Below are 20,612 nucleotides of genomic sequence, written 5' to 3'. Positions count from 1 at the left end.
CCCGTGGCAGGCAGGACATGAAAATTCTGCCCACTGAGTCCAAACCAGTGCATGTTTGAACGGAAAGGAAGAAATTGTGGAATAAATATTGACCAGGGCACTGGAGACAATGCCCATGGTTTTATTTGAAGTAGTGCTTACATGTCCACCTCAGGAGGTGGATGGGGCCTTGATTTGACGTCAAAGACAGTGCAGCGCTCCCTCAGGATGGCACTGGAGTATCAACTTGAATTTTTATTGTTGAAGTCCTGAAATATAACTTGAGCTCACAATCATATACTCAGAGACAAAAGTGTTATCAGGTGAGCCACTACACTTCGAACGCTCAGTCCGTAGGAAGGAACCTTACTTCTTCTGATTTCCATCATGCTATACACAAGAGGAAATAAATACAACTGACCGCCCACAGCAGTCACCATTAACACAGCAGAACTTTACCTGCAGGAATCAAAATAATTCCATCAACTCCAGGTTAGCCTCCTCAATTATATTTCTCAGCCTCATAATGCCACCACATACAAGACATTTAGAAAAATGTAAATGGCAAAATCACTACACTGCTATAAAAACTGGCTCAAATATTTATGTGGCAGTATTGAATAAATCAATATTCGTCCTCATATTTGTAAGGTAGAAAAGGACTGCTTAATATGTTTTTAAAATGGGTTGTATGAACACTGACATCATTATTTGCTATCCCAGAAGATATAAATAATATAATAGGACAAATCAATTTTTAAAGATTGTTAAGAGACAATTATATACAAAGATATGAAATAGGAGAATAAGTAATTCTGTCCCTTTAGCCTGCCCTGCCATTCAATAAGATCATGGTTGATGTGTTTGTGTTTCAGATTCCACATTCGCATTTACTCCTAATAAGCTTTCATTCCCTTGCCTCACACGAATCTATCTACCTCCACCTTAAAAATATTCAATGACCCCACTTCCAATACCTTTTGATGCAGGGAATTCCAAAGTCACACAATCATTTTAGAAAAAAAAAGTTCCCCTCAACTCTATCCTATAAAGGCGACCTCTCTTTTTGAAAAAGAAGTTCTGGACTGACCCAACAGGAGGAAATATCCTTTCCACTTCCACCTTGTCAAGACTGTTCAGAATTTTATAAAGTTCAATCAGGTCACTGCTCACTCATCTAAGCTTCAGTGGAAACAAGCCCAATCTGTCTCAGCTTTCCACAGCTTGCTCATTCCAGGTATTAATCTAGTAAATATCCTCTGAAGAGGCACCAATGCATTTGCATCCTTCTTTAAATAAGGAGATCAAAACTGCACACATTATCAAGAGGTGGTCTCACCAATGCCCTGTGTAAGTGAAGCACATAATATAAGATAGCATTCCATTTGCCTTCTTAACTATTTCTTGTACTTGCATATTAGCTTTTTGTGACCAATGCACCAGAACACCTAGATCCCTCTGCATTTTGGAATTCTGCAGTCATTCTCCGTTTAAGTACTGCTCTGCTTTTCTAAACTTCTTGCCAAAGTGAACAACTTTGCATTTCCCTGCATTATACTCCATCTGCCAGATTGTGGCCCACTAGCTCAATCTATTTATTATCATAAGAACATAAGAAATAGGAGCAGGAGTAGGCCATCTAGCCCTTCGAGCCTGCCCCGCCATTCAATAAGATCATGGCTGATCTGTTGTGGCTCAGTTCCACTTTCCCGCCCTCTCCCCATAACCCTTAATCCCCTCTCTTATCAAGAACCCATCAACCCGCTTCTTAAAAATATTTAGCGAGGCAGCCTCCACCACTTCAACGGGCAGAGAATTCCAGAGATTCACCACCCTTTGAGTGAAGAAGTTCCTCCTCAACTCCGTTCTAAACCGCCTCCCCTTTATCTTGAGGCTGTGCCCCCTAGTCCTACTGTCTTTTTTATCCATCTGCAAACTTCCTTATGCCATTTCCACAACATGCTTTCTTTCCAATCTTCGTGTCATCTGCAAATTTTGCTACAATGTTTTCGCTCCCCTCATTTAAGTCATTTAAGTAATCGTAAAATGTTTAAGCCCTAGCACAGACCCCTGCAGGATCCTACTTGTCACATCCTGCCAATCAGACAAAGACGTATCTATGCATACTCTTTCTACCAGTCAATCTTCAGCCAATGCTAATATATTACCCACTACACCATGAGTTTTTACTTTCCACAATAACCTTTATTGTGGCATCTTATCAAATGCCTTTTGGAAATCCAAATACAGTACATCTACAGGTCCCTTTTATCTGCAGCAGTTGTTACTCCTTCAAAGAACTCTAATAAATTGATGAAACATGATTTCCCTTTGACAAAACCATGCTAACTCTTCCCAATTACTTTGAGTTTTTCTAAGTACCCAGCTATAACTTCCTTAACGATCAATCCCAACACCATCCCCATGACAGATGTTAAGTTAACTAGCCTATATTTTCCCATTTTCTGCCACCCAGTCTTCTTACTACTTTCCAGTCTGATGGAATCTTTTCAGAATCTAGAGAATTATGGAAAATTAGCATCAATACATCTGCTACCTAGTCACTTATTTTTAAGATTCTAGGATGAAGTCCATCAGGGTTGACGTTGCTCCCCTGGTCCCTGAATGAAAAAATCAGGTTACTCTTTAAAAATTGTGGCCCGGTCTCGGAACAGCAGGGCTGGCTGGAGGGTTGTCCGCTGTGAATAAATTAGCTTCTATCAGATGGGAGAATCCCACATGAAAGAAGCTGCTAATGCCAGTGGGAAAACTGAAGGGTTTTCTTCTTGGAATGGGCATTCAGTCACAATTTGGCAGAATCGTGGCCCCCAGTTTTGATTTTGCTCTTGGGCCTGCCTAGCTAACTGTACTGCTTTGCTCAAAGTCACATCCTCTCTAGATTGTAGGAAATATGACATGATATCTTGGCGTGGCACAGTGGCACAGCGGTTAGCATTGCTGCCTCACAGCTGTAGGGACCCAGGTTTGATTCCCGGCTTGGATCACTGTCTGTGCGGAGTCTGCACATTCTCCCCGTGTCTGCCTGGGTTTCCTCTGGTGCTCCTGTTTCCTCCCACAATCCAAAAGATGTGCTGGTTAGATGCATTGACCATGCTACATTCTCCTTCTGTGTACCTGAACAGGTGCCGTAATGTGGCAACTAGGGGATTTCACAGTAACTTCACTGCAGTGTTAATGTAAGCCTACTTGTGACTAATAAATAAACTTCATAAACTTTTTTTTCCAAAACACCAACAACTATTCTGTCTCCTATTAGATCATCTGTTAATGTCCCATATTCACAATCATTAGCCAGTCGATAAGGATCATTTATAAAGGAATCAATTCCTTCACCACCTCTTTGATTTTAATTGTTGAGTTTTTCCATCTCAATGATGATGTTTTGCTAAAGGATAAAATACAAGTCAAAGGTTATGATGACAACCTCAGAGAATGTCTCCTCATTCGCACTCCACCTGGGTAGCATACCATCTGCAATGCTACCAATGGTATATAACAAGGTACTGACCTTGTCCTTGTTAGTTTGACATGCAAGAGTAAGCAGGGCTTTCTATCTTCTGGTATGATTCTGAGAGAGGTAGGGTAGAACTAATGCTCATTGCAAATAATGGGCTTAAGGTTCCCCTTTTCCACTCTGCTTTCTGTATTAGTTGCTGGGCTGTCCTCGTGGTCTTCCTCAGTGGGCTAATTATTGGAGAGATCTTGACGTATTCACCCAATGCTCTTCACTGTTACTAGGCTTTTCCGTTTCCAATTAAACTGATTCTTTGTTGGTCTGGTCACCACAGCCACCACTTGTTATCACTGGATCATCTTAGAAGATGTTTGTTGTCTATGCAAAAGACTAACCTTTATTTACATACTCAACTAGGAGGACAGGATTACAAAGCAGTAGGGCCGAGCCACTTCTCATCTCTCAGATTCACCTCATTCTCTTTTGTGTAATGTTATTGTTACATAACTCCTCCACGCGCACGTTCAGTCGCAATTGTTAGAGAAATATTTGTACAACTACAGTTTGCAAGCAGGTGTCAAGAGTTTGATGCAACGTGAGAATTTTGAAGTGAATTATTAAATTAAATGAGCTGGAAATAAATGAATCATTGCTAATACAGTTACGGATATCAGCAGAACATCAAAAATGTAGCTTACCCAGTGATTAGCTACTCTTTTCTTTAATGTGATTCCCATTCCAGTAAATTATCCCTCAGGTTGCCCTGCTGTAAATACTTTAGCACATTTTAAAGATGTAGTACAGAAGGAGACCATTCAGTCCTTCATGTCTATACTAAAACTTTGAAATCAGTCCCTCTCCCCATTAACTGCACAATTGGTCCTACTTTCTCATTCTTCCCCCATGGCCCAGCAAATATTTCCACTTCAAGTATTTGTCCAATTCCCTCTTGAAAATTATTATTGAATCTGAATCCACCATGCTTTAAGGCAGTGCATTCCAAATGACAACTCATTGCGTCATTTATTTTTGGGTTGCCTGTCCTCTTTTTCTAATTATCCTCAAGACTGGGTTTTGCACTCCGCTGCCAGGAGGTTTGAAGATGGGGCGAGGAGTGGGTGGGTGGTGGAGGTGGGAGGAAGGGGGGGGTGGGAATGCATAGTCCAGCAGACAGCTTGATCGACCTACTCACCTGCTCCTGCCCCCACCAGGTGGCCCAGTCACCAGGGGACCAGTTCTTCAAGTGGGCAATTAATGTCCACAAGGGCCTCATTACACCACTGCTAGGACTGAACCATCAGCAGGAAAGGCCCATGCTTGCAGGTTTTCCTGTCTTGACTACTAGCAGAGGGGATCTTATATACTGAGCCCCCTGGGCCCATTGGAGGGTTCCCCCCCCAACTCTGTGCCAGATATATCCCCCACCCCAGGTTCTCCAGGCCTCCCAAATCCCAGCCCTCCTCGTGCCTCTCCATGTAGCTGAAATCTCTCACCCCCTGGTACTACTCTAGCAAATTTCCTCTGCACCCTCACTGAGGCTTTGACACGCTTCCTAAATTATACTGTTCAGAACTGGACACTACTCCAGCTTTGAGCTGGAAAATTCCATGCCTTTATTTATAAAGCCAAGGATCTTTCCCGGATGCAAAAATAATGCAGATGTGCTGGAAAACTGAAGTAAAAAGACAAAATGCTGAAATCACTCATCTGGCCTGGCATCAGCAGTGCAGAGAAATTAACAATCCACCCCCCTCCCCTCCAGGTCCCACCCATGTGGGAGTGGACTGGGAGGCAGAGGGGACCTATCTGTTCCTTTTAATATTTTGAAAACCTTGATTAATTCACTACTTAGGCAATGTGCAAAATTCCAGAGAATGCAACCGTAGTTTGTGTAATCTCTCCTCTCAATCTAACCCCTGGGTGTGAGGTCATTCTGATAAACCTACCTGCACTCTCTTCAATTCTAGAACTGGTCGCGGTACTCGGTGTAAAAAAACTCAGCTTTGACAGAGGGTCATCTGGATTCAAAACGTAAACTCTTTTCTCTCCTTGCAGATGCTGCAATACCTACTGAGATTTTCCAGCATTTTCTCTTTTGGTTACAGTACTCAGTGTGTAGTCTATCCAGGGTTTCATTTAGATGAAACACAATCCTGCAAACATTAGCAGCCGTGGTCTCACATGGGTTCATTCTGACTCCAATGTATTTTGTCCCTCAGCAGATTTTCTGGCCTAGATTTTCATTCTGTCACAGTAAGTGGTGCTCAGCCTAGTTCGATATTACAGCAAGCTTTGAAATATAAAAATGTGTCCAAGAGAAAGAAAACATTGCTCTTTGTCCAACCTAGAAATTGATCAGTGTTCAATTACTGAGATTTAGAGTTGTATAAAATAAACTGAATGTGCTGAACCCCTGATAAAATGCAATTTAGTTGTTCATTCATGGTGGACGCTTGATCAATACTCTGTTGCTTCAAGAGACAAAATCAATTTGTAATTGCAATACTGTTACACTGAGGAAGCTCATGCTAACTTAAAGCATTAATATTTAACACCACTGTATCTTTTTGTTATAAATTTAGGATTTTAATATACAGAAAGCAATTGATTAATTCGGTGAAATTTTCCTACATTACAACCAGCAACAATACAGAAGCACCTTCTCAAGGGCAACTAGGGATGGGCAATAGACGTTGACCAACCAGCGACGCCCATGTCCCGTGAACGAATAAAAGAAATGTTATTAATGTGTGTTTTAGCACTTTTAAGTCTTCAGTTGAAACTATTCACTTCTTAGAGACAGTGGCTGGAATTTTACCATCACACCCGGCCCAGAATCGGGACAGGCGCGACTTGCAGAACAGAATTCTCCAATGACCTCACTCGAGTGAGGTTGTAAAATACCAACCATGTGAGTAAAAAATACTATTCATAAAGGTCTTTATGGACAGCTGTCTCAAAGTTTAGTAATGTGGTACATTTATTTTAAAATATACTTCCATGTCCTCAAAGAGGCATGTTTATCATATATATGTTTGTAGGCTTTAAAATTATTGCATATAAAAAGCAACTCACTGAGAAGTGAGTCCGAGACATTTCAAGGAAGAATTTGCATTTCTTTTGTATTATCAATTAAATTATCTGTTCTTCTATTGTATTAAGGGGTGGCACAGTGGTCAGCACTGCTGCTTCACAGCACCAGGGACCTGGATTCAGTTCCCATCTTGGGTCACTGTATGTGCGGAACCTGCACGTTCTCCAGTGTCTGAGTGGGCATCCTCCAGGTGTTCTGGTTTCCTTCCACAGTCCAAAGATGTGCGAGTTAGGTGGATTGGCCACACTAAATTGCCTCTTCATATCAGGGGGACTAGCATGATGTTATGGGGATAGGGCCTGCGTGGGATTGTGATCAATGCAGACTCGATGGGCCAAATAGCCTCCTTCTGCACTATAGGATTCTATGATTCTATCAGGAGTATCAAAGGCTGGTCACTGCTGTTATGTAGGCAACTAATTAGTACATTAACTTCCAACAACCTGCAATAGGATAAATGACCAGATAACCTGCTTAGAAGGATTAAAAATAGACCAGGACAGCAGGAGACATTGTCTGCTTTTGAATACTGCCAAAGAACCTTTATGTCCACTGAAAGGCAACACCTGCAACAATGTTGCACTCCCTTGGTGTTAGCCCAAATTATGTACCTCGCAGTAGGGATTTAGAAAGGTCTGACCTTGAATGGAAGAGTTCTGCCATTTATAAAACAACTTTACAATCGTTATGTTGGCTGGAATTCTCTGGTCCCGCCGGCAGTGCGCCTCTACCATGGGTCTCCCGCCGGCATGGGGTGACATCAATGGGAATTCCCACTGACAGTGGTGGGAGCGGAGAATCCCACCACTCGCAAACAACATGACACCTTTTGCTGGCGGGAAACATGCGGCTGGGAGGCTGGAAAATCTCGGCTGTTGTATTTGACTTTTCCATATCAGTTTAATACAATGAACCATACTGTAGATTTCTCCAGGATGTCACTTTTCTCCCACAGGAGATCACAATAGCTCCTCTTGACTGCTAACAAAAATCATTGCAAGCTTTATCCTTTAAAGGATTAAAAATGCTTGGACTGGAACCTAAAAGCAAACATCAGCTGTAACATTTACTTTACAAAAATGGTGGTGAGCAATACATTTGCCAGCGTTATGGAAGTGGTCGTGTCTGTTTAGCAACATTACACAGCATTCTGTAAGACACATTAGCATGATGGCACCACCTCTTAAATTAATTCTGCTTTTCTCTTCATTCCTCAAGTACAACTATTTACAGTGACACAAAAGGGAACTTTGCAAACAGCACAAAATCCATACAGTTCATAACACGTTTTGTGATTAAACATATATGGGAATAATATGGGAGTAAGAATAGGCATTTGTAAAATGAAAATCAAAGATTCATTTTCCAAGCTTATTTTTAATTCAAAACTATTTCCATTCTAATAGCCCATCGAAGTTACAAGAACAATTATTTTCATATACCAACAGACAGAACACTAGATGAAAAAATAGTTGATTTCTTGAATAGGCGAAAAGCAGTGATATGCAGAATACTCAAAATATTGTAAACTCAGCTCATTATTATGGGACTATATTCAAAAATGGAGGCTGTCTACGCTGTTCTGTTGTGATAATAGTTGAATAACTAATCAATAACACACACCAGGGCTTGTTTATATGCCAAGGAAGTGATGGCCTAGTGGTATTATCACTAGATTATTAAACCAGGAACTCAGCTCTGGGGAGCCGGTTGCAAGTGCCATCCCACGGTCGATGGTGGAATTTGAATTCAGTAAAAATACCTGGAATTATGAGTCTACTGATGACCATGAAACCATTGTCGATTACTGGAAAAACTCATCTGGTTCACTAATGTCCTTTAGGGAAGGAAATCTGCCATCCTTACCTGATCTGACCTACGTGTGACTCCAGAGCCATAGGAATGTGGTTGATTCTCAACTGCCCTCCAAGGGCAACTAGGGATGGGGAATAAACACTGGCCAGCCAGTGATGTCCATGTCTGATGAATGAATTTTTAAAAATATGATTTCTACCTAAAAAAAGTTAATTTCAGCCAGTGGTTGTGAAAATCTTCACTCCTTTATCGATATTCTGATTGATAAATGACCTGTTGAGGTGTCAGAACATTTAACCAAAGTCTGCATGCAATAGCAATTTGAGATAGAAAATGTTGCTGATTGCCTCCCCCACCGTCTTTTTAACACTTGTAAATGGGGCAGTAGGAAGGAGAAAATTGTAAGAAATAAAACTTACCATAGAAGGTCCAACCTTTCTGATTTTTGGCTAGGTATCTGATTTAGGCAACCAATGCTCCTGCCAGCAGAAAGGCAAGGTGAATGAACAGATGATGCAGTTAATGGGATACTCATGTTAATTAGCATTACCATCATGATTTTGTTAACATGGTCACAAATTAAGGGTACTATGGGTCAGAAGGAGGCTATTTCCAGTTGACTTCAAGAGATTATTGACGACAGTAATGGAAAGCTAGAGGCAGATCCTGTCGATACTCATTTCCGAGTGATTATTTGGGGTTTTTAAGCATTAAAGCTCCCTTAACTGCAATTCCTTGCTGCTTGATATGCACTTCAAATTTCAACAGCTCTGAAATAAGATACTGCATTGACCCTACATCCTCCTTACTCTTCCCAGCCCTCCACTTCATGGTACTGCTGAAGTCCTCACGAGATTCATTATCCCCGTAGCTGGCAAGCTGCCTCCTAAACACACAGGCAGATCGACCCCTCTATGCAAATGAGGCCTAACCATGAAAATGAATTTGACGGGAACGGCAGATATTTACACCAGAAACAAAAATCAACCCACCAAAGTTGTGACATTTGATTAATTTATTTTCAGCTGGAGTTGACCTGATAAACTATGGAAATCCCACAACTGAGTTATCCAAAATTCATGCACAGAATTACAATACCTGTGAAAAATGATTTTCATTGTTAAGACAAAGAGAGCAATTTTAACCTCCAAATACAAGTGCATTTTTGGTCAGGTAAGTTGTGAAAAATCAAAAAAACTATCTCAGACCTGGTTTTAACTTGCCCACTTCCAGTTGTAAGAGGCTGAATGAGGTGAAGGCAACCAGCCCATTCCCAGGAGAAACATTGCTCAATGTGACTGTTTAATAGGGCTGATGAGGCAAGGGCTGCTTCTGGTAAAGTTAGGTGCCTTTGCAGCACTGCTTGTGGGCCAGGAGGAATAAGAGTACTTCGCTATAGCCCATCAAGTTTACCTTTGCCTGCCATGGAATTCCACCCTCCCTACTCTGATGATTGGGCTCCATCAGGAGCTGACTCACTCTGTGCACAACTCCCCCATCCCACCTCGATCTGAGACCATTCTTCCATCCAAGATCCAGAATCCCCACTCCCACATCCTTGCTAACCAAGCTGCCGGTTCCCCCCACCCTACCCGCCCCAACCACCCACCACCCCCAACCACCCACCCCCCCCAAACCCCACCTTCTCCAGCTTGTCGGCAATCCCCCGTCAGGATGTCAATTATCCTAGTTTGCCAAAAAAGCTCTTCTCCTAAATCAGAAGTCCTACTCCATGGCTAAATATGTCAAAGCCCATTTGTTCCCCCCCCCGCCCCAAAAATGGGGCAGAAGTCAGCAGGAAATAAATGCTCTCAGAATTCTTCTTATTGCCTGGGTTGTTAGTTACCAGTGAAATTCATTCAGCTGGTTTAAACCAGATTTACAACAGAATGCAAATATGAAATAATTAAAGTATGCACTTTCCCATTGCATCATCAAACCAAGATTTCTCACAAATATGTATTCTGATAATCTCAAATTCTGGGTAAGATACAAAGCATGGCTTCCTTTCATCTCGTAAGTGTCTATGGAGCTGGCATAGTTTCAGATAATATCAGTGTCCGTGAGGAGTTTTCAGGTTCTCCCCGTGTCTGTAGGGGTTTCCTCTGGGTGTCCCAGTTTCCTCCAAAGATGTGCAGGTTAGATGGATTGGCTACGCTAAATTGCCCCTTTCTACTGAGGCAGGGTGGGTGGAATTGCCCCTTTGTGCCAGTGGGGGGAGGAGGTGGGGGCAGCAGGGTAAATAAGTGAGGTTACGTGGATCGAGCCTGGGTTGGATTTTGTCAGAACAGATCCGATGGACTGAATGGCCTCCTTCTGCACTGTCGGAATTCTATGATTCTATGACTATTAACACAGTGCCAATCTGGAACATTCACCAGCAACACCAGAAAAGCCGGTTCCCCCAGTAGGTTAGTAAAATTGGTCTTGATACTCACCCCGTGTTTGAAGAGAAGACACAAAGCAAGGATGGTGACGTGAAGACATGTATGATTCATGCTGCTCTGTGAATTTATTAATTTTTTTTTGTTTGTTTTCACTTGCGCTCCTGCCACGAGATAATATAACCATTTGACAGTCGGCAGCAAGAGCCAGTTCATGGTTTTCAAACTATAAAATAATTTACATCACATGGTTTACTGACGTCTTAAACCACAAACATTCCAGCAACACATTTGTAAGAATATGAGAATAACAATCAGAAAGCATAACCTTTTTGCATAGTATTAAATGAACAGAGACATTTAGTTCTTTATTTACAATTATTGTCTGGGTAAAAAATTCATAAAAACAGATGGATGAACACGTCATTGCCCAGACAGGGCCAAATTGCCAAATATACTGCTGCAATTTATTATTAGTATTATTATTTTCACAAAACTCATGCTGATAAATACATTATGTAGAAGCAAGCATATTTGCATTGCAGAATGACTTTAATAAATTGATCCTTTAAATTCCCTCATCTTAGGCTGTCCTGCACTAACCAGATGCCAAAAGAAACAAAATCTTTGTAGCTCATGAAGAAATGTGTGACTTGTAGTTGTGACTGGCAGGAATCACATCTAATTTGATTTTTAAACAAAAGCTACGTCACACATACATGCCCACAGAAGCCCAGATTTGTAATGCATCTTACTTTAAATGTATCTTACTTTATATGTGTTAATTATATACACAGGATTTTACTGGCAACTTCAGAGATGCCTGAACTCAGAACTACAGGCATATGTTCCTCTTTAGCAGGGCACAGACAGTTCTCAAAAGTTTCATCTTCCCAACTGGACCTTCAACAGGTCACAGAATCAAAGTGAAAGTTTTAAAACAAAAAAAAGTTTCTTCATCGTCCATGATGCAAAGCTTGTTTCATGCTGACTGCTTCAGAGACACTTAGCCCCTCTCCCCCCACCCCGACGCACCCCGGATAAAAAATACATGGGGGCTATTATTGTCTTGAAGCGCTTCTGTCTCACTCTTGTGACAAGCTGTTAATGACTTTCCCTTTGGAAAGCACAGTAAGTAGATTTAAAGAATACTGCTGAGATGCTGCAATGTATTTAGTAGGTGGCTGCAGGAAGACAAGCTTGATAAATCCACACAAAGCACATCTAAATAGATCACAGAAAGTTTCATTGTAGTTGGAGAGTGCAGATTATGAAGATTGTTTAAAAAAAGAGAAAATAACAAAGCAACCCAGATTGTTTTGTCACTTTTTTCCCTAAAATGTGACAGCCCCTCGAGCTGTATATATATATTTTTTTTTAAAAATCCAATAAGCCACTAAAGGAAAAAAAAATCAACACAATATCACAAGATTTCAACACTACTTTGATTTTCTTTTCCCCATATAGACAAAGCCAAATATAACTTATTTTGCAATCAGCTCTAATAAACCCATCACAAGCTTGGATAGTTACAGTTATTTTGAAACATCTTATTTTAACAAGCAGGTGTTTATATATAGCAGACAGTTCAATCAAATTACATTTCAAATTGGCCTTTGCGAGTCTGAGAAAGACCAAAAAAAATTCAAGCATTTATTTAAAAAAAGAAAAAAAAATCCAGAGGACTTTAGTACCTAAAGATATACTCTAGGAAATGAAGGAAGCCATGCTGCATTTTTAATCCACGATCAATTAACATTAGGATACCACTTAAACAATATTTCCCTGTTATATTTTGGCTTCTTTGTTTCTGCTAGCAATATCTACAATATTGAACAAAAAAGCAGGCAAATTCAGTACACGGTTGTAATGAAACATCTAGAATTCAATATTACAGAAGTACTCAACAAGAAGAACTGCTTGTACTACCGCAGCAGAACTTATACCCTACAAATAAACAAAGTTATCTACAGGTTTTGTAAACAAATTACATTCTCTTCAGGACATAAATAAGGTAAAGTCGTAAGAGCCATTAAGCAGAAACAAGGCAACATGCCAAGAAACAAAGAAGATAAACTTTGTAGGTATTTAATAAATGCTTATAAAGTTCCTCTGTTCAATTGGTGCAATTCTACTGTGCAAGTTGAGCATTGCAACTTTGATTTTTAAAGTTTTTTTTCCTTAATTTAAACTATACAATTAAGTCCATGCCGCACAAGCACTTCAAAAGTCACAGATCAGTGGATTGGATAAATTGCCTTAGATGCACTCAGTTGTGGTCCTTCCAGTGAAATTTGGGAAATGTACATTCATGCAGGATCTCTATCTTGAGGAGGGAAGCCAAACAAGAAATCATCCTTCCAGCAGTTTCCCTTCTTGCTACCGAGCATAGAAGAGCACAATCAGAACAGTTTATCAGCCAGCAGTTTTTTTTTGTTCTGTTTCTGCACAGAAATGGTCAGCTAGAGTGATGTTTCCAGGCTATGTAGAGGACTTCCTGGACTAGAAGAGGTAGCTGATTTACTCGTGTCAGTGGTAAGATTGATTCCACTATCAATCGCATTGTTGTTCTTGTTGGGGGACGAGGGCGGGCTGGAGTTTTGCTTAAGGGCAGCATCTTCTTCTATGTCAGTGTCATCGATAAGGGGAATGTGTGGCTGTGAGTCATCTATCCTAAACTCCGGATGAGTCATGAAGTTGTGAATGGAGGACTTCGACTCTGGTTTCTCTAATCCTTCATACAGAGAGCTACGGAATGCCTTCACGACGCGAATCTGCAACAGATAAAGAAAGGCCAGAAGTAAATGGTTAGCTCCAGTGATGGCTACAGTAGGGAAATTCTAAAAAAAAACACAATGAAGAGGCTGAATTTGTTTAAGGCAGTGCGGTGAGCTGAAGTCCACAGTCACTAGGACTTTTTAATAAGCATACACAAGTGACTCAGTTTCGTGCATAGTGGGGTCGGTGAGAACTGCAATAAAACTGGAAAAAAGGCAATTGTCGAACTTATGGAAAGCATTGGTTAAATAAGCAAAGATCCAATGTGGTGTAACCTAGTAAAAGCCATGTTATTTTGTTACTTAAATATTTAATGCAATGTATAATCCATGCACGTGAAAAAGTCTTGTGGTAGGCAGAAGGGAAAGAAAGTGAAAAGTTGATTCATTTACATCTTATTTGGAAGATACATACGTATTCATATATTCAGTGTGACCAACATATAAAAACAAAGACTACATGAGAACACAATTGAAGTCATAGTTCATTAGAAGATGAACACTGAACAGAATGGAGGGGGAAAATGACAATAGGGAAAATGGAAGATGAAGTTACATTGTGCTGATGTAGATGGGGGCAGCCAGGAAGCACGTTGTTAGACTCACCAGAAGTACAAGTCATGCCACAGAACAGAGACACATGTAGATGGAAAAATCTGGCACATAGAGACAGCCATATTCAAAAGCCTGGTTAAATGTGAAACACTAACAAGCATAATCCATGCACAATGGGGTAAACATTCGAGTATAGGCCCAATGTTCTACCTCTGATCACCATAAGGCCATCGTTTAGACTTTTGCTCATGTTTGTGATGTTTCTCAGAACAGTCCTTCTTTATCCCAGTCAATTTCAAAAAGATAAAGACTACTTTGTAAGATGTTAATTTAATAGTCTGGGAAAAAAACGCCTCCCTGTAGAGTTGGATAGTTTCAACTGAGGTACAAAGACTAATTATAGCTCTCTACTGTTAAAGGATTGGTTGAAATGATGTTCCATTAACATGTCACACAGTGAAGGAGTTATTTACTTTTCTGGGGGGTAGATGGATGATGCAGATAAATGTATAAAATACATTGATTATGGATACTTCATGGCAGTGGTTTGCTTATTATGTTTATATGGCCAGTGTTGAGCTGATTAGGTTAAATTTGAATCTTCAGTCTTATTTAAACACTACCTGCATTATTAAGAGAACAAAGATCTACTTGATCAGAATGAGGCCCACAGTTCTCACTTTAATTTCTAACATTCATCTTTGAGGGAAAAAATATTGAGACGCCATTTCTTTCCTTCATTACTCACCTCTTGGCAACAGTATTTACATAATCCAGGTCCTTATGTGTCTTTACATCTTCAGACTCACTACCTGCGGTGATTGTCCTTTTAAGGATCAAGCTGCAGTTTAAGGATCACATGACCTGGGGAACCAATCAGACAGCATGGTTGGGCATCACCCTGTGAGCTCAGGTTTCTGATCCAGAACCTACTCAGGAGCTGGCTGCAGCCACAGAGATGCAAGCCTCTCTACAGCCTTTACCTGTAAATACATATGTTGTTGTTTTTCCCTTTAGTGGTGAACAAAAATTATATGACGATGAGGGTCAAAGTGAGCCTTGAACTGTGAGTATACAGTTTCTGTTAAAGTTGAGGCAAAGAAGAGTAAGTACAAAAATGCTCTGATTTGAATGGATGGATCCTTTTGATGCCTCCGTGAAAGACTATACATACAGCAGTTGGGCTATTATTTTCAGGCAAACAAGAGTAGAGGATGGAGGAAGAAAATGGTAATCTTCCTGTGTTTGTGCAGGACCCAGGCTTACAATCTGCTTCACAGCCTCACAATCCCAAACACGCCTGACTCCAAGTCATTCAGTGAGAATGCTGAATTGGTAAAGTCACATTTCCATACAAAACCATTGGTCATATTGCAACAGGGAGAGCTGCTGGAGAAAGTATTGCAACTTATATCACCAAGTTGAAGCAAATCTCGGAGCACTGCAACTTTGGAGCCACTTTGAATGACATGCTGTGGGACAGATTAGTCTGTGAGGTGAATAATGAGGCTATCTAATGGAAGTTACTTGCAGTTATAAATTTAAGGTGAGAGTTGGAGATAGGGCTGGCAATGCAGAGTGCTGAAAAGGCTGCACAAGAGTTACAGAGCACACAAAACGGCACTGTAAACCAGGTAGGCAGGAACCTACAGTCAGCAGCAGTGACAAAAAATGAAGATGTAGTAGTGACATGGGAACTAAACTCAGCCATGAATAAAACAAGAAGATTTAGAAGAGGAACTCAATTGGTAAAGACTGAAGCAGTGTTACTATTGTAGGGTTAACCATTCTCCTGAATCCTGCAGGTATAAAGAGGTTAAATGTTTTCTCTGTCACAGGAAAGGTTATTTAAGACACTGGTAGAAAAGCAAATCAAGTCTAACCAGTCGTCGATTACTTAGAGAATCGCAAGTATATAATGTGAAACAAGCTAGCACAGTTTAGATGTTCACTTCCTGTTTAATGTGAAAGTGGGCAAGATAGCCCTCATTACTGAAAAGCTCCTGGTAAGTGAAAAACCTCTTAAGGTGGGAGTAGACACCGAGACATCTATTTCTGTGCTAGGTCAACATACATTTCAGTACTTGAGAAGGAGCATAGCTATTGGATTTAAAGAGTATTGCAGCAAGGTTAACTTGCGCAGGAGAAGCCATTAAAATAATGAGCATGACAACAGCACCTATAAGCTACAGGCAACAATCAGGAATAAGTGTCAGGCAAAGGACAAAGCCTTCTGCACCATACTTGGCTTAAGAAAATCAAGTTAAATTGGATCAAGATTTTCCAAGTGCAGGAAAGAGGACTGTTCAAATTGATGAAGAAATATAAGAGTGTCTTCATTGACGTGTTAGGCAAGATAAAAGCCCTGCAGGTGAAGATCTACTGAATCCAGAGGTGACCCCCTTGATTTTTTTTAGGGCAAGACCAGTACCATATGCCTTCTGAGAAAAGATGGATACGAAATTAAAGAGACTGGAAGAACCGAGCATTATCCAGTCAATTACAGAGTGGGCAGCACTCCTAGCCCCCGTGTTGAAGCCAGACAATATCATCTGCATTTGTGGGGACTACAAGTTAACAGTTAACCAGGCTGCCAAGTTGGATAAGTATTCAAACCCAAAGGTTGCAGACCTGTATACAAAACTGGCTGGAGATCAATATTATACAAAACTAGATATGAGTCACATATCTCAGGAATTTGAATTAGACAACGCTTCCTGGGGTTAAGTCATGATAAACAACACAAAGGTTTGTTACATTCTTCGAACCTGTTAGTACATTTTGACCTGTCTAAGAAATTGGTGTTCACCTGTGATGCCTCTCCATATATCATTGGTGTGGTGTTGTTCCATGAGATAGATGACGGATCCAAAAGACCAATAGGGTGTGTCTCTCCCAGAAGCCAAAAAAGGCTAATCACAAATTGAGAAAGAAGGATTCTCAATAGTCTCTGATGTCAAGAAATTCCATCAGTATCTGTACAGTAGGCACTTTACCGTAGTTTCTGATCACCAAATGCTTTTGGGTCTTTTATAGACAACAAGGTTATTCTGACGATCACATTAACAAGAATTCAGCATTGGCCATTAATCCACTCTGCCTACAAATATGCCTTTGAGCACCAGCCTGGAACACACATTGTGAATGTGGATGCACTTAGTCATCTACCTTTACAAGAGACTGTTGCACCTCCCCCAGTATCACAGCAAATTGTCATGACATTTAATTTCTTAGACACTTTGCCAATCTTGGCAAAACAGAACAAATGCTGGACCAGTCCAGATCCACTTTTTCCAAAGTGAGGCCCAGGATACTAATAGGTTGGGCTGATGAGCTAGTGTTTGAAGAGATATTATTTTACATGAAAAGATGAGCTGAGTTGCCAAGATGGGCCCATACTTTGGGGAGCAATAGTCATTGCTCTTGCAGGAAGAGTTTTCCTACCCATTCGGGTATATCTAAGATGAGTTATGTCGGGTGACCTAGCATCTTTTCCAAAATTAAGACCCTGATCAAGCAGTGTGAACAGTGCCAAGCGCAACAAGCAGTCCCATTGCACTTTTGGGAGTGGCCTGGCTGGCCATGGGTACGAGTCCATACTGATTATGTTGGTCCATCCATGGGCACAATGTTTCTACTCATTGTCGATGCACAGTTGAAATGGATGGAAGTGATTGAGGTAAAGTCTGTGACACCACATGAGAAATTACGCCAATGTCTCTCCATCCACAGAATACCTATTGTTTCTGATATTGGAACAGCCTTCATGAGTGCTGAATTTCAGAAATTCACTCTCCTCAATGGTATCAAGCACATGAGAACTCTGCCTTACCATGCAGTACCTAATGGACTAGCTCAACAAACTGTCTAAATCTTGAAGCCTGGCCTAAAGAAACAGTTGGGAGGGACCCTGGGACCAGAAGCTCTCAAAACCTTCTGGGCCACAGGACCACTTCACATGCAACAACAGGAGTCCTGCCAGCAGAGTTGTTAATGAACCATCATCTCAGAATGAGACTGAGCCTCATGTTTCCAAATTTGTCAGTGAAGGGTAAAGGCCAGCCAAAGTAGCCAGAAGGCAAACCAAGATTCACATCAGTCACCACGCTCGTTTTCACTCGTGAATGCGAGGAATTTTGGAAGTGGGTCAAGTTGGGTCCCTGGAGTCATCGTATCTAAAACCGGCCCCCTGCCTTATCAAGGGGACGTACATGAAAGGATTATCCAGAAACAGAGAGTCGGAATTGCCCCAGCAACCTGCACTGCCATTGGGAGCTATATTGCCAACTAGGAATGTTGTTACTGATCCAAGCACTGAAGTACCTGGCTATCCCGTGGCAGGCACAACTGATATCTCCAGAAAAACAAGTAGAACTGAACTGCCTGTGCCAGAAGAAGCACTTATCATTGTGGTTTTGGCTGTGAAAGCGCCCCAAACAGAGGAGTTATCCAACTCCACAAGGATGTGGAAACTCCCTGAAAGACTTAATTTTCAATTGACTAAATTCATGTACTAAATGTTTAATTTTCTTGGACTGCGTAAGTTGAGTATTGACACTTGTATAAAAGGAGTTTGGGGGTGGGGGAGCGGTGTAGGGACTGTCCCTTTAAGGATCAATTTGCAGAGTAAGGTCACATGACCTGGGGGACCAACTGGGGAACATGGTGGGGGGAACCATGCTGGTGAGTTTGGGTTTCTGTTGCAAAACCTTTTCAGGAGCTGATTGTAGCCACGAGGCTGCGAGCCTCAATCTAGCCTTTACCTGGAAATAAATATGTTGCTGTTTTTCCCTTAACAGGTGAACAAGAATCATTACACTACCCCCTGATGAATCTACCTCCTAATTTTGGTCCATGGTAATTTTGGGTAAAATGGATGTTCACACACAATCTTTTCAGTCTCTGATCCTCAATTCAATCCATTCTGACATTTTTCCTTTCTTCCACAAACAAGGCTTCATTTCCTCAGACACACACTTTAATCACCTGGAATTCTTTTCCATTCCTGGTCACCATCTCTTATCACTGATTCGTCTGCCTATGATTTACAAAGCACACCAACAAACCTTTCCCGTACTCCCTCGTTTCCAATCATCAAACTCTTTGAGAAGTTCTGGCCAACATACCCAGATTTTCTCAAGCAACTTTCCTGCAGCTTTTACCCCAGGTATGGTGCTGCAGCTTTTACCCCAGGTATGGTGAAGAAGGACAGCAGCCACATTAATTAGATTAATGATCTTGGAATTTATGGCCCAGATCTCCAGATCAGAATCACAAATCCTATTGGAAGGATCCTTCAACTTCTGACTTAGTGCAGCAAGCCTCAAAAGGAGCAACACAGAAAATCTCCACTGAAAATACACTCCCCTATTTACAGCACTATCTGCCATCTTCTTTTATTCATGTATGGCATGTGGGCATCGTTGGCTAGGCCAGCACTTATTGTCCATCCCTAATTGCCCTTGAGAAGATGGTGGTGAGGTGCAGTAAATTAAAAATATTCAACTGTCCCAAAGCTGCAATGGAAGTAGCCAGACTGAGAAGGGAAGTACGTAAGGGAAGAGTGCAATGTGATAGCATGGATAAGAGATTAGTGCGGGTGAGGTAAGGGGGTAGAGTGGGTAAGGGGATAAGGTCACAGGTGACTAAGGTGACATGGTGGATCAAGTGGGTAGAGTGGTAGTTGGGTACAATCGCAGGTGTGTAGGTAAGTGAGGTGGTTGGGGAGTAAACGGGTCGGGTCAGGGGTGCTGGAGGGGGGATTGGAGTTGGGTGTGGGAACTGGTTAGGTCATGTTGGGGATTTCACGGTTTTGGAGAAAGGCAGAGTCAATGATTGGGGTGGGGGAATGTGCAGGGTCGGGAGGATCATTGCAGAATTATCCAAGTGTTAAATCAGGTTTTCTCTGTCTAAGATTTCTTGGGTAATGATCTAGATAAGTAAGTCAGAACTGTCTTAACTCTCCAACTCTAACTCAGAGCTGGAGACTTTCTCAGAGGGTCCCTTGGAATAAAGGCATTGCCTGTTGCAGTACACTGATAAGGGATAGCAGTGCGCCATCACTAGGGGGAAAGTGTGCCCAGTCTCAGTTTCACTTTTGCCCAGAGCAGCAGACAGCACACACAGCTCTGCTGCTGATTCTTCAAGCTCTGTACCTCTGTATATATGTTCTAACGTGCCTGGATTAAATTAATGAACCCACAATATGTTTACACAATCCCTTATGAGTGATTGGTGCATTTATTTTGTTATAAAACCACAACATGGTGTTCAGCAGTGGTCAAACAGCAAGATTAGGTAGTCTCAAATCATGTGACATGGCATATTCTGGTTGGACTGCGATGAGTTCACATGTTGGAGAGTGTTGAAAATGCGTCGTGGTGACTGCACAGGCCAAGATTGCGCTCAGATAAAGGGCTGATAGGTGGACAGAAACCTTGTGATAAGACGGAAGCACATGGCCTATCAATTCAGTGAGTGGCACAGCGTATCGAGAGGACCAGCACTGGGTTAGCCCAGTGCGGAATGGTGAG

General features: G+C 41.4%; 1 protein-coding gene across 9 annotated transcripts in view; it reads right to left on the bottom strand.

Annotated features, from left to right (window-relative positions):
* Positions 1 to 10,851: 10,851 nt before the first annotated feature.
* The window catches only part of atp2b2 (ATPase plasma membrane Ca2+ transporting 2), an 830,803-nt gene continuing 821,042 nt past the window's right edge, over positions 10,852 to 20,612 (bottom strand). For 7 of the 9 annotated variants that reach the window (XM_080181801.1, XM_080181802.1, XM_080181805.1 and 4 more), the window contains one exon: positions 10,852 to 13,521. In XM_080181801.1, coding sequence (XP_080037927.1) covers positions 13,210 to 13,521 — 312 coding nt within the window. In that variant the 3' untranslated portion in view covers positions 10,852 to 13,209. The remainder of the gene's footprint in view (positions 13,522 to 20,612) is intronic. The other 2 variants (XM_080181822.1, XM_080181828.1) reach the window with 1 other exon arrangement.

Source organism: Carcharhinus amblyrhynchos, chromosome 3 (genome assembly GCF_965287045.1).
Source record: "Carcharhinus amblyrhynchos chromosome 3, sCarAmb.v2.hapA, whole genome shotgun sequence".
In the NCBI taxonomy this organism is placed as follows: Eukaryota; Metazoa; Chordata; class Chondrichthyes; order Carcharhiniformes; family Carcharhinidae; genus Carcharhinus; species Carcharhinus amblyrhynchos.
Note: the sequence above shows the minus strand (reverse complement) of the source record. Positions and strands in the feature narration are given on the sequence as shown.